At 43.8% G+C, this 15,090-nt stretch overlaps 1 protein-coding gene across 6 annotated transcripts in view; it reads right to left on the reverse strand.

Moving 5' to 3' along the window:
• The window catches only part of EVA1A (eva-1 homolog A, regulator of programmed cell death), a 224,321-nt gene that overhangs the window by 10,747 nt on the left and 198,484 nt on the right, over window positions 1-15,090 (reverse strand). For all 6 annotated transcript variants that reach the window (XM_027808696.2, XM_055714644.1, XM_055714645.1 and 3 more), the window contains one exon: window positions 2,257-2,421. In XM_027808696.2, coding sequence (XP_027664497.1) covers window positions 2,257-2,421 — 165 coding nt within the window. The remainder of the gene's footprint in view (window positions 1-2,256; window positions 2,422-15,090) is intronic.

The following is a 15,090-nucleotide window of genomic DNA, read 5'->3' on the forward strand; positions in this document are numbered from 1 at the left end:
ATCCTGCTGTTAGTTGACAGATCCCAGAGAGTCCTTCAGCTCTGCCCCTAGCAGACACTTACAGCTTGATGCATTTGCTCATATGCAGGCCCCTAAGACACCCCAGGGTCAGGAGGACATCCATACAGAGGTGACAGGTATGAGAAGGGATGTGGGGGAAACGCTCACTCACTCTTCTAGGGCAGCATCTCAAATGACACATTTGAAGGGGCGTAACTGAATCCTGCCCGAGATGTCTACATACGGAGGTCTGCCTCTGAACTAGTTAATCTAAAATCTCTTTACAATGAAAATGAATGGCACCACCAGGATATAATCTCATCTCTCTCTCTCTCTATATATATATATGTCATAACCATGTATCTCATCGTACAAAGGATCACTGAGTTAGGTGGCTCCAGGTTCCTGCTAGGTCTCTGAAGTTTTCTATAACTGCACTGAAGTCCAGTTAGTGTGGCTGGATACTTCATATCCTACAGAGCTGGTAGGATATGAACCTGGGGCCTCTGCGCCATGCTCTATCACGTGTCCAGTTCTGGGTTAGTGACAACCCACCTGCCCCTCACTGTCAACACATTGATGGGATCTCACTAGGACTAAAGTTTCAATTATACTTGCAGTGGGGACTTCCCTGTGCATGTGCTAGATCCACCAGGAAAGGCTCTGATGGACACCGCTTCTGCTGGGTGTGGGGCAGCCCTTGTAAACCATGCCATGCAATAGTGGTGTATTTGGGAGAAGGAGTAAGGCGTAACCCCTTTCATGAGAGCTTTAAGAAAAATATTTATTTTTTTTTACTTCAGACTTGTCCAAAGAACAGATGCAATCAAACAAGTTTTTAAATGAATACTCATCTGCATACACTATACTCTGGCAAAGAGCTCCCCAAAACCACAGAACTGGTTTTGTCCTCTGCAGGATTGTACAAGCACAGACAGGAAAGACAGAAAACAACTGGAGTTATGCAGGAGGGAAAAAACAAACACAATTCCACAAAGGCCATGTGTTGCTACGCTATGTGGTTCCCTGGTCTGGTATTCATTCCAAGATCATACTAGAAGACATCCCCTTTCCTCCTTGCTGGCTTTGAAGACCTTGTCTACGCATAATCGGCTCACCTACTACTGTTTTTTTCTTCACCACCCTTTCTTAGCTGTTCTCAGTAACTCAAACTGTTTCCCTGTGACTTTACACCAAAGCTGAGCAAAATTCTTTCAGTTAGCAGTAAATTTGCCCAACACCACAGTACAAGCACAGGAGAGGTTACTCATGATGCCAGGCTGACTTCAGCAAATAGTTTTAATAAAAGAAATAAGATGGGAAGGGAGATTATAGAAATGTCCAAATACTTCCTTCCGCTAGTTTTGAAACATTCTTTCAGCTTTTAATTTCAAAATGCCATCTTTGTGTGAAAAGTGGTGCACATTTTAGAAATTAATGAAAAAAATGTGAAACCTAAACAAAAAGTGTCAAATGTTTAGAATGAATAAGAATGAGTTCAGAATATTATTTTTTTCTTGCTTGAAAGAATCACTATGATCACAAAATTTATTTTGGGCTAACTCAAAATTCTTTTCCCTGACAATTTTTCAGTAAGGCCTCCAAAGTGACAAATCCGTTATTTCCAACTCTTAATTATCTGTGGATTAACTATCCAAGTTGTGGATTAACTTTGCCAGGACTGCAGAAAGAGACAAGGTAGCTCTGCCCATACTTAACCCAGAGCTGAATCTCTGGGAGCACAGACCAGGAATTTCAGAAGTAATGTCATGTATCAACTCCTGTACGTTGGGAAACAATGCAAAAACACTGCCTAGCCCCATAGATGCTCACCTGGGCTTTTCCTTTATTCATACAACATCCCTTCCTCCTACTCACCTATTCCTGTAGATAGCTAAGATTTTACTTCATTCATATCTCTTGACTTTGCAGTTTATGCATTTAGCATCATATTTCAAAGCTGAGCTGAAAACATCTTTGTCTCCTGTGAGGCAGATCTACTATCTCTGCCCTAGTCTTTTCTTTGCCACTGCAAAGTATTTCTGTGATGAGTTTTGACATGCATGGCCATGACTGTTATTTCAAGAAACCCAGTGTGACTAGTTCCATCACTGGTGACGCCTTGAAGCTTCTCTTTCTGACTGTGACACAGATGGGGTTTGAGAACAATATAGAAGCCCAGATAAGGGGAGAGAGAAGGGAATAGTTACCACAGCACAGTTAGGTTTGGGACAACATCGCATCAGTCATAGCTACCTGGGAGAGCTCGCCCTATGTTGGAAGGAGAGACATTAGTAAAGAACACGCCGTCCCCTATAACATTGGGTTCAAACAGTCTTGGCCGCAGTGGAAAATGTGGCTTCTGAAATCCTTGGTAATTCGTTGGTCTTGGCTGGGTTTCATGCAGAAGCTTCTTGGGAACTGAAAGAGAGGAGTAAGAAGAGCACAGTGTTAGAGTGAGTTATTTCAGCTGGTCAGAACGAGAATTATCACATTATGCTACGTGATCATATGTGATCAGCTCAGCTGATACTTAATTATACCATGTGCAGACCAAACAGACACTCATTTACTGCTATGATGAATGCTCTCCAAATGCCAGCACAGAGACATTCAATGAGAGAACGCTGGGAACTATAAAGTGATTAAGATATTGTTTATTTACAATTAAGCTTTGAGACTAGACTGAGGATCAGATTCAGACATCTTATTTAGACACCCATCTTAGAAATTAAAATGCCTAGTAAGCCAGGCTCTGACCTCAGCCCTAAGCTTCAGAGTACTCCAGCCAGACACCTCGGTTCCTACCATGCTAGTGGGTTGGGCAGGACGCCCCATACCAGCGGGGGCTATAGGGTATGCCTGAATCCCTGCCTCTCTCCAGCCATCAAGTTGCTGGCTCAAAACTGCACATCAGAAGTTTCTGTCCACTCCAGACCCACAAAGCCAGCTTCTGGAGGGTGCTCTTCACGTGAAATCATAAACCTTGAATCTCCCCCACAGAAGTAAGAAACCTCACCTGTAAGAATCCCTCCCCACTCCCCAGATCCAAAATACACTGTTCCCCATGGGGCTTTAGGTTTTAAGTAAGCTGGGAAGGCCTGTTCTCGATTCCCACCATCCTGAGAAGGAAGGTGGAGACTCAGCCAACTCCTACCGCTCTCCACATTTGGTCAGCCACAGCGCTAGCAATACACAGGCAAGATAGGTTAACATGTGACAGTTTTGTCAAAACATCTATGGTTTCTTCCTTGGACAAAAGCATGCCATAATAAGGAGAGTATTTTCTCCTCCTTGATGTTGCAAGGCTGGCTTTTCAGCTGTACATCCAGGTAAAGAAATCAAAGTCAGTGTAGCTACCTCAGTGCACGCCCACTGAAGGTGAACCCACACAGTAAATTCACTAACTTGCCCTGTAGGGACAAAGCAGCATGTCATTTATGGAGCTGAACCAGTTCTCTGCCTCAGCCACCGCCAACACCTAAGGCTATTTCAGAGCAAAGTGCTTTTCCATACAGAGAGAAGAAACACATATACAGGGTGTTCTGCTCAAAAATTAGAGGAACAGAGTGATGAAAGGCAAAAATAAAGAAATCAAAATTTCCAGAGGAGAAAGATGTATTTTCCCCATCAGTGTCTGTGTACTAACATATACATTAAAAGCACCGTTTTGTCCCTGCAGACAACCAAGACTTCAGAGTGTTAAAGACACGAGCTGTTGAGAACTAGGCACAAGTTCACTAGACCCAAAGAAACCCCAGGATAAGATTTCTGGGATGCTCAGCTCTTTCTCTGAGTCTAACGGCAACTACTTCTCTCATCCCAAGCAGGCTGCCACCTCCTAGAGCCTCAGTTTCCCCACTGCTCCACTGCCAACCGTCTATCTCTCATCTCCACTCTTCACAGGGGCATAAAGAAGCGTAATTAAAAATGCAAAACACTTCGAGATCCTCGGCACAAGCTTGAAGGAGGACTTGGAAAGTGTGCAACTCTGGAACAGAAAGGAAATTCCTGCCTGCCCCCACAGCTAATCAGCTGCCAAGCTGGAGCATGAGATTTAATCACGCCCATGAAATTTGCCTGCATAACTACAAATATTAGTGGTGGGGGAAGCAATCCAACCACCTTGTTTACATTGTGTTCAACTTACTGTCTTGCTGAGGCAAAGAAAATTGTAACTATATTTACTGACTGACCTCCTATATTAGGCTGCCAAGATATCAGCACTGAAGTTCTTGCATTATTAGTAGAGTCATGCTAGGTCAGGAAACAGACATAAAACCCCATCGCTTTTGAATATCAAAGAGCTGGCACTGCAGTTTCTAGTGAAACCTGAATTGGCAACTGTCCTCTGATAGGAAGGCAGCAAAAGAAACCCTTCCCCTGTTAGGAACTAGACAGAAGCAAGCCGGATACCTGTGCCAGGGAAATATCAGAAAGTCTGGGAAGGAGGCGGGTAGAAGAGAGATTATCCTGCAAACCACACAGTCGAGGAGAACTGCAGTTCTGGGTGCCAAATCTGAGGCACCCAAAGGGACCCGATATTCAGAGAGCATAGGGCTCAGCACCCTCCAAAAATAAACACCCCTTTCGCTGTATCTCAGGCTGAGGACCTGAAAAGCATTTAAAAGACACAACTCAGTTTTCCCTTACACACTTTTCAGCCAGACTGCATCCCAATAACCTGCTAATATGCATCCAGTGGAGAAAAAGAAGCAAACGGAACACCAAGACAATTTTTAGCAGATTTTGACTAGTCCAATATTTCAGAGTGACTCTTCTTCATAAACGTCTCCTTTCACCTCCCAGTATTCACAACCATCTGTAGGGCACAACACAGGCTGGGTGGACCTGCATCTTTCTTTGAAAAGGTGACACCACCAGACACCTAAGCATTGGAGCCAAGTGTGGGGGAAAGAAACACCATCTTTCCCTAAGCACACCCAGGGAACTGATCTATGGCTTTTCCACCTTTGCATCTGTGCCACCACTGCTATGAATGCTACCTACAAGACCAAGAGAGGAGTCAGGGTAAAGCAAAAGGCTGCTAAATCAGTCACAGACTGGTCAACAGCATCCCAAGGAAGAGCAGAGGTGAAGTATTCAGAGGGAAGCATTCATAGAGACCATTTGCTGTCACAACACCTTAATGGGGTACGGTGATGCTGCTATCCCTTTGGGATGGCTGAGGAAGAAAGATGACTACCGAGCAGGCATCTGGTGCCTAAAACCAAAGGTGAGTATGTAAAGAGATTCCCAAAAGCAGGCATGTGCTTAATGCCTGTGATTAGCATGCACATTTGTACTTTCAAAGTGGTGCTTGTCTTCAGCCACTAAACCCCTTTAAAACCCTGGAAGCAACTTGGTGCAACACAGGATGCCTACAACACATGAACCTGGGACTCTTCCATTTCAAGGGGACATTTTTCTCTGTGGACTCCACAAACATCTTAAGGACAATTTTCCGGGAAAGGCCTATCTTGGTGAAGAGTAGATAGAGTGACAGCATGCAGCAAATCTGTTCTTTTTCTAGTTGATACAACACTAAACCAACACGCAGGTTAGATAGCTTGATTTAGAAAGACAGTAAAATGGAAAGGCTTTCTCAAGTGCAAACACCTCACAATTTCCAGTTAGCTTCTGTGTGGCAGCCAATTCCACATGAAAGATTAAACATCTGGTTCCTTTGAAATACCCTCCTTAAATTCTCCAGAGAGGAGTGAAACTGACACAAAGCATGGCATGAACTGAAGCAAGGTGTCAAGAAAAGTTATTTATGATTAAAACCATCAGAAGAAAGTACCTGGGTTTTTAGTCTTATCTGAGCATTAAGCACAGGCATCCTGGCAGGGAAGGGTTGGCACTTGGCCTGCTCCATTCAATCAAGTGGAGAAGGTAAAGCAACTCAGTCAGCAGAAGAAGCGATATACATGGACAAGAGGGGAAGAAACAGGTCCTTCAACCAAAGTGTTAACAGGCCTGATAGTCAGGAGCCCTGCACCTTGAAATGCACATGAGAAATGAGCTGGGGTCATCTGGAAGAGAGGAGTTGAGCTGTTCTGGGGACCTCTGGGGACCTTCAGTCTCTCAGGGTGTAGCAGTCAGCACTGAGATGTGGGTATTTATCCAAATGATACAATTCTCCAATTAACTTGGGCTAGTCAGCTGAGCGGCACAGGCAGAGGTGTACCTTTCTGGATGGCAAGTCATGCTCTGTCACCCACCCCGGGTCTAGCTTGGGCGTCCCCTCACAGACTCCCCATGAGCCAGGATTCGATCTGGAGGGCAAAGTGTCACCACCGCTGTGTTACTCCACAAAGGCACCTTACGGAAGGCAGTTCTAGGTTATAAACCTGCAAGGGAGCTCTTGGATCAGCAGGTTCATTCCTCTGCCATTACAGGCTCTCATGTCTTCATATCATCTCCCTGCACCAGTTTAAAAAGCAGTCCCAGCTCCCACTGCTCATCTGTCTGAATCGACATCATGGTAGCAATAATTTATACCAGTTCCCAATCCAAGACCTGCATTACCCATTTGCACCTAATTAATGGTATCAATCTCACATCAAAACCTCACCACCACTGCCAGGCAGCTTCCCGGCTGCAGGAAGAGGGGCAAAGGAAAATCAAAGCTGGAGTGTGCTCTCACTGGCAGAGCAGACCCATCAGATTCGGGTACAAGCCACCAGCAGGACAGTGTGAAAAGGCACATGCTGGTGCTGCTGACAGTATCCTTATTTGTACTTGGTGGAGACTCCTTCTGCTGGGACTTTCACACACGCTCTCTTATGCGGCCAAAAAACTGAGGGCTGATGAACAGAAAAAAGTTACTGTGCCTACAAGCAGCAAAATTCTGAATTACAGTGTTAAGAGAAGGAAAGGACCAGTCGATACCTCACCTCTTTCATCAATATAATTTGCTGTGTTTTCTACTATTTTGATCTATCCAGTTTTAAGCGCTCCAGCCCTTGAGGTTCAGCCAATTGCCGTAAGAGATTATTTTGCAGAGGACTCTTGCTCTTTCTGAGGAACTCTCTTGCAGTATGCTGCTGAGTGTTTCAGTTTAAGCACATACATTATTCTCCTGATCAGAACATTTGACTGCTATAGCCCCCGAATTTTACAGATGGGGAATTGGCTCAGGGACAGAGTTTGAAAATGTTTAAATATCAAAATGATTTGTCCAAACTCACAAAGAGGGTCTGTGCCAAAGAGAGGAAGCTCCCTGTATTTCAGCCTTGCTCTCAAACCCTCCCCTCTCTTTACTAATTTGATCATTTGGTGTTTCCTGATGCTTGCTCAGTCCTAAACATGCTTAAAGACTTCCACTCCCAGGAAGCAATTATCCTTTGACCTCCACCTTCACTGTATATACAGATCAGTCAGCTGGAGGGGAGATCAATGAAAGCTTGATCTTAAAAACATACAGACAGGACGTTTGTCATTCTCCAGTCCTCTGCTATATATTCGCTTGTGCATTTCCAGCCCACAAGGTTTACTCTGAAAGCTCAGTATGATTAAAGCAAATCTGCAGGACCTTCAGCAAATCTTCCTGTGAATGCTTGAAGCAGTGTGCAATTTGAAAAAAACATGACTCCATCACTAATGAAAATTACAACCAAGCCTTTTGTCTGGGCAGGTTGGGGCCAGAAACTGTTGATGTTCAACATATTTTTAAAATAACAATTAAAAAAATCTTACTGTGAGTAAACACCCAATATAAACTACTGCAGGTTTTTAGAGGTAGTAGCTCTGAAGGATTTTCATTTGAGACTTGAAAATGCACAGCATCCTGCCAGAAATGGGATCATTCACGTTTCTGAATTGTTACAAGAAAGCAATTCTTAGCACATATGTAAGGTATACGGCGCTGTCAGATTGCAGAATTAGAAGTGTTTTATGTGCTGTAAAACCTAAATTCACTAAGCAGTCAGTCAACAATATCTATTAAAATAATGGATTTGGGCTGTGTCAGACCACAAAATATCACAATATAATCAGAGAGCAAGAAGGAAAAATCCCATACATAAGAAGACTGCACCTGGTGACAACAGTAACACCACTGTGCAGCTAGAGACATGGGGGTAGAAGATGCTAATTTGATTAACAAAAGTAAATTGAGGCACAGCCTACCACCCTGGCTTTTCCCCAAGGGTCTCGGACATGGCCAAGGAGCAAGTTGAAACTTTCCAGCTGCCTGTGCACTGCCTAGCTCAGTGCTGGATGTGCCCCTTTCAAATGAATAAAACCCCTTGTGCCACATAGCAAGAGATTTTCCTTCTTGTGACGGCGTGTGTCATGCCAGACATCCAAAGCCTACCTTCAGTTCCTGACCTGCCAGCGAGCATTCCCGCTTCACCTGACAGGGGAGCTTGTTAGTCAGACATAGGTATAATTACTTGATAGGAGACCATCAGATCCCACAGCTCTCAGAAGTCTCCATGAGCAGCTAGATGGATCTGGATATCCCTATGTAAAAAGCTGAGTGCACTGGGCATCAACTCTGTGCCTGGGCTGCAAAGCCATATTGTACCTCTGGGCATCCCATATCATATTTAGAGTAAAAGTATAGTACAGTTTATGCAGAAAGCATGAAGTGTCCCAGGAGACGGCAGGAGATGTGGAGGGACTTTGTGCAACGGAACATAACTCTGAAAGCTGGGATTTGATCAAAAGGCTGCCATGTAAAATCTTCAGTCACAAAAAATAAACCAGAGCAGAAGCTTAACAAACACAAGCAGTCAAGACCTCAGGTTTCCACCTCCTTCAGTCATTTTAAAAAGAGAATCTTTTCACCCAGCATCAATATACGCTGCAACCCTGAAACCGAATGCAAAATCCCAAAGAAAGAGGGAGTTACTCAGCCTGCTGCAGGCGTGTTTTCCGTGCGCGGTGGTTCCAAACCACCGATAACAAGGAAGTGACTCACACCAATTACAGTAAGTCCACTTCCAAGCACCATGCAGAAATCAAGTAAGACTGCCTGGGAAAATAGCCCTGTCATAACCAAAGCCACCTACACCACCACCCCCACCCCCCAAGCCCACAGCCTGCACCATGGCCCCCCTCCCCTGCCCCTCCCTTCAGACACTGCCCGAAGCAGAAACCCAGCTCTTCTGCTGGTGATTTTGGGCTGGTGGGAAGCGGTACAAGCTGGGATGCCTGACACAACTCATACAGACTTTCAGACCACTCTGCCAAGACTGCTCCTGGGGCAGCCCAGATGCTTCGCCCTTTACTGCATCTTCTGACAGCAGCTAACTACAGAAAGGTTGTGCAATGAGAATATAAATATAACACAGACAACCATTTATCTTGTTTGTCCTGCCCAGAAAAGGAGATGTTCATCCTTTTCTCATGCAGCTGCAATCAGAGAAGTCACCTCAGAAGAGGAAGCAATTCCAGTCCAGAAACAAAGCCCATGCAACACAAATTAGCTCAGTCTCACCATTCCTCCCAGTGAAATCTCTTGCAGGTATATGGCCCTGTGATGTGAGAGGCTTTAGGAGATGAAGGAGATTTAGGAAACGGTGCCACCTCCAAGTGACACTCCACAAGGCAGAACCCAGCACAAGCACTGCTCCCTCCCAGACTCTTCCCCTCTTGCACAGGGCTGCAGAACACTTCCCCCCGATTCCTCCTATTTCTGCCCATCCAGAAATGCAACAATCTTATTAAAAGATCCAGTTCACCTAATTGGGGAACTCAACCCATGCACGCCCTGTAGGTAACTAATGCAGAAGTCCTCCTTAAGTAAGCTATGCTCCTAAGCTCCCTGTATCGTCAACAGTGAAAGGTGGGTGCCTTTGAAAGCCTCCAGGGGAGAATCTGTCTCCTTAAATTTAGGAGGCTAATTAGGGATAGTTAATGAATCATAATGTTACCTTTGGATTTATTCTCCTGAGTGTATCTGAGTTGAAATCTTATGAACTGTTTCACATCTTTTACTCAGACATTTTTCTTCTATCTTGAACTTTTCAGATCAGGATTTGAAGCTACAAACATAATTTCTATCCAATGATGCATGTGCTTGATCTATCCACAGGCAGTTTTTCTCCTGCTTTCGTAGCCATGAAAGTTAGTTGTTCTTCTTTCATCATCTTAAATGTAATAACAGAACATGAAGCATCTATTGCCAGCAACTCATAAATCTCCTGCTTGATGTGGCTTTTGGTCTCCAAAGGGCACAGTGGAAAGCATCGTATGCACCAGACTGCTCCCTACTTGTTCTATTTGGAAAGAAAAATGGATCAAAAGGAAGAAAGCCTTGTAAGCGATACCTGCAGATACTAAGAGTTACTTTCATCTGGTAGATTTCAGCCTGCTCCCAAATTCAGAAGAGTTCTGTGTTTACACAAGATAACACATCTTCAGGAGGATGAGACTCGAGCCGAGGCTTGTCCAAATTCCAGCATGCTCAGCTACATCCCCCTCCATGGGATCTTCTGCCAGCCAGAGCTGTAGGACCTCTCCGGCAACCCGGCTGCATTTAATCTCCACCAGGTCCACAGCCTATGACAGTAACTTTATACACCTGAGCAGCAAAAATGTATTTTGGGGAGCTGAGATGAGTCTAGATTAAGCCATTAACATCACCTCCAGGTGCTAGTGCTAGAAGCATGGTGACTACTAGCAGAAAGATCACTACAGGAACAAATCTGACTTGAAACTCACATATGGAGTGAGTTCAACTCTGCTGAGTGGAGCAACTTTCCCTTTATTTACATGCTGAGCATGATCAGAATCTGACCTTTCAATTACATAGCCTCTATTCCAGCAGGCAACAGGGGAGAAAAAAGTCCTAATAATTATTATTATTAAGCACAAACTGACAGCACCTGGGAGAAGCTGCCAGTCTCCCAGGCTAGGAAGGCTACGGCAGGGGAGCCTGAGAGTCAGTTTTGGGTTTCCTTTTTTTGCAGCACACAAGGATGTCTGAATTGGGGCCCTGGGACCTCTGCCAGTCAAGAGGAAGACACAACACAGAGGATGGCACAAAAAGGAGAGTAAGATTAATAACTAAGTCAGACACATTCTTCTAGTTTTCCCTGTTCCCCCTATTTGGACAGCATCTATCACATAGTTGCATTGGTACTTTGCAAACCAGCCTACTTGTGTATGGATTTCTTAGGCATTATAGAGAATACTAGTTCATCGGTCTCTTCAGAGAAGACTTTTATTACAGACTGTAATTTTACACAATGCTCGAAGTATCTCCACTCCACTTTGGATCAAAGCAGAATAATGCTAAATTTCAGGTTTTGACACAATTCCTATTTTTTCTCATCATGTTCAGTCATTTTAATCTGACATTTAACACTGGAAGACTTTACCATTTTAAATTACTTTTATATTACAGAACTTGTCTTGTGTCCTTGACTTATTTAGGCTATGGAGCTAGGCAGAAGGTCTTTTGTACAGCTTATCTATTTTTCAGGAAAATATGTGACACAATATGTGGCTCCCAGGAGGATGCTGACAGAGCAGTAAGCATTGTGTATTCAAGTGTGGCTGATCCAGAGCCAGGGCATTGCTCATGCGGAGAACTGCTCGCCAGCAAGGGAGGAGTTTCTGTGCTCAGGATGCCAACACATACCCAAGAGGCTGCAGCCCTGCAAGTTACCAGGAATCAGCTGAGTCACAGCAACTGGTTCTGTAAAAGTCGGGGCAAAAGATGCTCCCTTAAATTTCAGTGAAAGGTATACAAGCACTGTCAGGGAACGAGGCCCTTGGAGGTCTTTCCTATTACGTACCCAAAGGCAGTGGCTGGGTTGAGTATTACGTATCACTGTGAGACACTGAACTGATAGCCAGGGCAAGGCTATCCATAATAAAGTAAGGAGAAAAGGATGGAGTAAAGGGCCAGAGGCCCTGAAACACTCTGGAGCTGATGGGAAGCCATGCCAACCTTCACCAGGGACAGGAGAGGGATGGCAGGGAAGCAAGAGCCCAGGCAGGAAAGGAAGGCACCAGGGAAAGTAAGAACATTAACAGTTACACTGCACTGCCCAAATATTTGAATGAAGTGTAAGAAGCCTCATGCTTCAGCACCTGAGCCAAGAACTAGCCTGGTATGATCCAACCATTATATTCCAAGAGTTAAGAATATAATTTCTCATCTGAGACTATTGACCAAGTGAGACATTTAGGGGATTTCCTAGGCCCACCTCTGAAGCAATGTCACCCATCCTGTAGTCCACAGACTGCTGGTAACCTGTAAGGTACCAGAAAATTGATCCAGAAAAATCTTAATTCAAAGAAAAACAAAAACCAGGCTATCCATGGATGTTCCCCATGGATGATCCCTCAGTGTCTGCTGGCAGGCACAGCCAGGAGATGCTTCCCATCTGCTCTCCTTGTCTAATTAAAAATGTTTGTAATTACAGCAGTAAAACTATGCTCTGTAAAAAAAATATTTTCTTTTTATCTAAGTGCTACTTATCGGACAGTGTGTGTTAGTTCTTTATCAGTTCATCAGCATTTCCTCTCAGTAATCAAACAGCAGAGAACTAGACAAGGAGCTAGATTTTTTTCCAAAAAGATAGCAGTGCTTTGATGACACGAGCTGAGGAATGTCATCAGAAAGCAGCCAGTAACCTCTGCCATTAAAGGCAGTGACTTTGTCTGAACACATGGTTGAGTTAGTGTGCCAATTCCCAGGATCCCGTGAGATGCCCAGACTGGAAACTTTGCACATGGAAAGGTTATCAATAGCACTGGAATAAAGACTAGGAGTGAACAGAATGGTATAAGGTAGCTACAGTGTTAGATGCCCTTCAGTTATATACAGATGAAGGCAGATTAATATTTACTGAATAAAAATATAATTTAGTTTGAGATCCAGAACTTGATGCAGGGATTATTGGCTCCTGTTGTTCAGGACTTGGCTTCTACAAGAAGCCAGGCTACGCTAACAAACTTGAAATCCACGGATCTATGAACGAAGTGGCAAAACTGTTTTCAATATAAATCCTATTCACATGGTCATAACCTGTGAGACATGCTCCTTTGGTGCCAAGACTTCCTGAGCACAGTGGAAAGTTTGAGGAAAAACCCTATAGATGTTTTTGAATTATGAGAGTAATTGTTTTTTCAAAGTACATTTAACTGGCAGAACCTCTCTAACATACAGTGTTAGCCTTAAATTATCTGGCTTGTAGACTGTAAAAAGTTTTTTGCATGGTTTATGTTTTTTGGGGTTTGTTGGGTTTTTTTCTGGTAGAAAAACACATAGCATGCATCATCTTGCTTCCATGCATATCCTGAGGGAGCAGTAAGGACTGCAAGTTCAAGTGTTACTACAATTGCTACTGTGAGTAACTGCCAGTTTTGGGGAATAGCAAATTACAGCCACTTTCCTGACGCCACATAAAAGCAGATACACACCATGGGGAGCAATGCCAGGGGTTTGGTTTAGCCCAGTGAGGATGTTACTGAGCACCTACCCTATGCTCTTACACAACTTGCCCTGCAGCTACTTCCACCAGCACAGTCTGGGAGCATGGGGAAACAACTGTGGGAATACGCAGTGCTGGATGCTTGTGGCAAATTTCCAGTACCAAATAATGTTGTGTTTTTTTTAAGAGAACACAAGGTTCTTAGAGCTAAATGTTTGTTTCTATTAGGCTTCATGAAATTTTCAGCAAGGGCAGTATTTCATACACACTAGTTCCACTCTTCACACGTGTAATTAGATTCATTTCTATGAATATCCCTAATCCCTATCTCAAATTATACCTGGATTCACACCACCTAATTGAAGGCACTTTACTGGGTTGGGAGGTGCCTAACTCATCCCCCCATCGATTATATAGATGGGCTGACTAACATCTCAGTTTAATCATTGTCATTTAAATACCTGCACTAGTGCAAGTAAGGCTTTGCAAGTATGCAAGTTACATATATATATATATATATATACACACACACATGTACGTAGTTGTAGGACGTTGCTGGGCAAAAGGCTCATCTCATTTATTCCGAAATTAACAGAGCTAAACGATCCTGAGCCAAATCCTACCCACCAATTATTCCAGGACTACCTGGGACTTCCTTGAGACCTCTCCAACAGACTGGCAGGTCTCTGACACATCCTAGCTACTCATAATGCTTGATCAAGCAGTTTGCCACCCTAGGGCAGTCGTTCTGGGATGGTCTGCATCACTCCCTTTCTAGTGGCCTTTGCCAAGCACGCCCCAGTTTGGGTAGCAAGGCCCATGAACTGCCATCTCTCCTGCCTCACCTTTCAAAATGACTGAATTCAATCAGTTAAAAAGTGTAAATGGAGACGTATCTTAATCTGCCATGTGTTTAAGTGTTTCTCATTACATATTTCCTAGGAAATGCAGTTTGCTAAGTCACAGCCAAGGGACTCACTTCACGCTGTTGAACCTCTAATTTCAGACTTCTTTTCTGGGACTCTTAGAAAAAAAATATTTAAGACTTTAATGCATATTTAATGCATACCTCTGCTGCTAGTAACTTGAATCCAGTGCAGGTCCTTTATCTGGCATGCACTCAATTTAAGTTGCCACTTCTTTCAAGTGGAATATAATGCTCTGCATTGCAGTATTTGTTCCCTCTACTGGATATCTTGAGCCCACCAACCCTGACATCTTATCATCAGATGAAAGGATTAACCCAACACAAAGAGGCTGTGAACATCTTTTGAACAAGTAAACCTTTAACAAACAAATTTCCAGGAGGTGGTATAGACAGGGATGGTTTACAAGACCCTGTAAACGACAAAGAAACTCATAAACCCAGTCCTTGAAAGTATTTCTATCCCATCCTGGGATAAGCCCTGTTCACACCAACAGAGAGACTGCCCATCTCTGTAAAGACACATGCTACAGGATTTAGTCGGCTCACAAATAAGGGTGGCCAGTCCTCCAAAGGAAAATGAATCCTTATTGATGCAACTGCACAGGATAAAATCTACCTCGGAACCTGCTTGGGTTATAGTGACAAGATGTTATTAATTGCTGTTCCAATAACCATCCACATTACTTAAAATCTGAAGTAATCCACCTTAATTACCTTAACTCTAATAACTGCATGGGATCATAACAGTTAGAGGAGAAAAAGAAC

This window comes from Falco cherrug, chromosome 6 (assembly GCF_023634085.1).
Source record: "Falco cherrug isolate bFalChe1 chromosome 6, bFalChe1.pri, whole genome shotgun sequence".
NCBI classification, from domain to species: Eukaryota; Metazoa; Chordata; class Aves; order Falconiformes; family Falconidae; genus Falco; species Falco cherrug.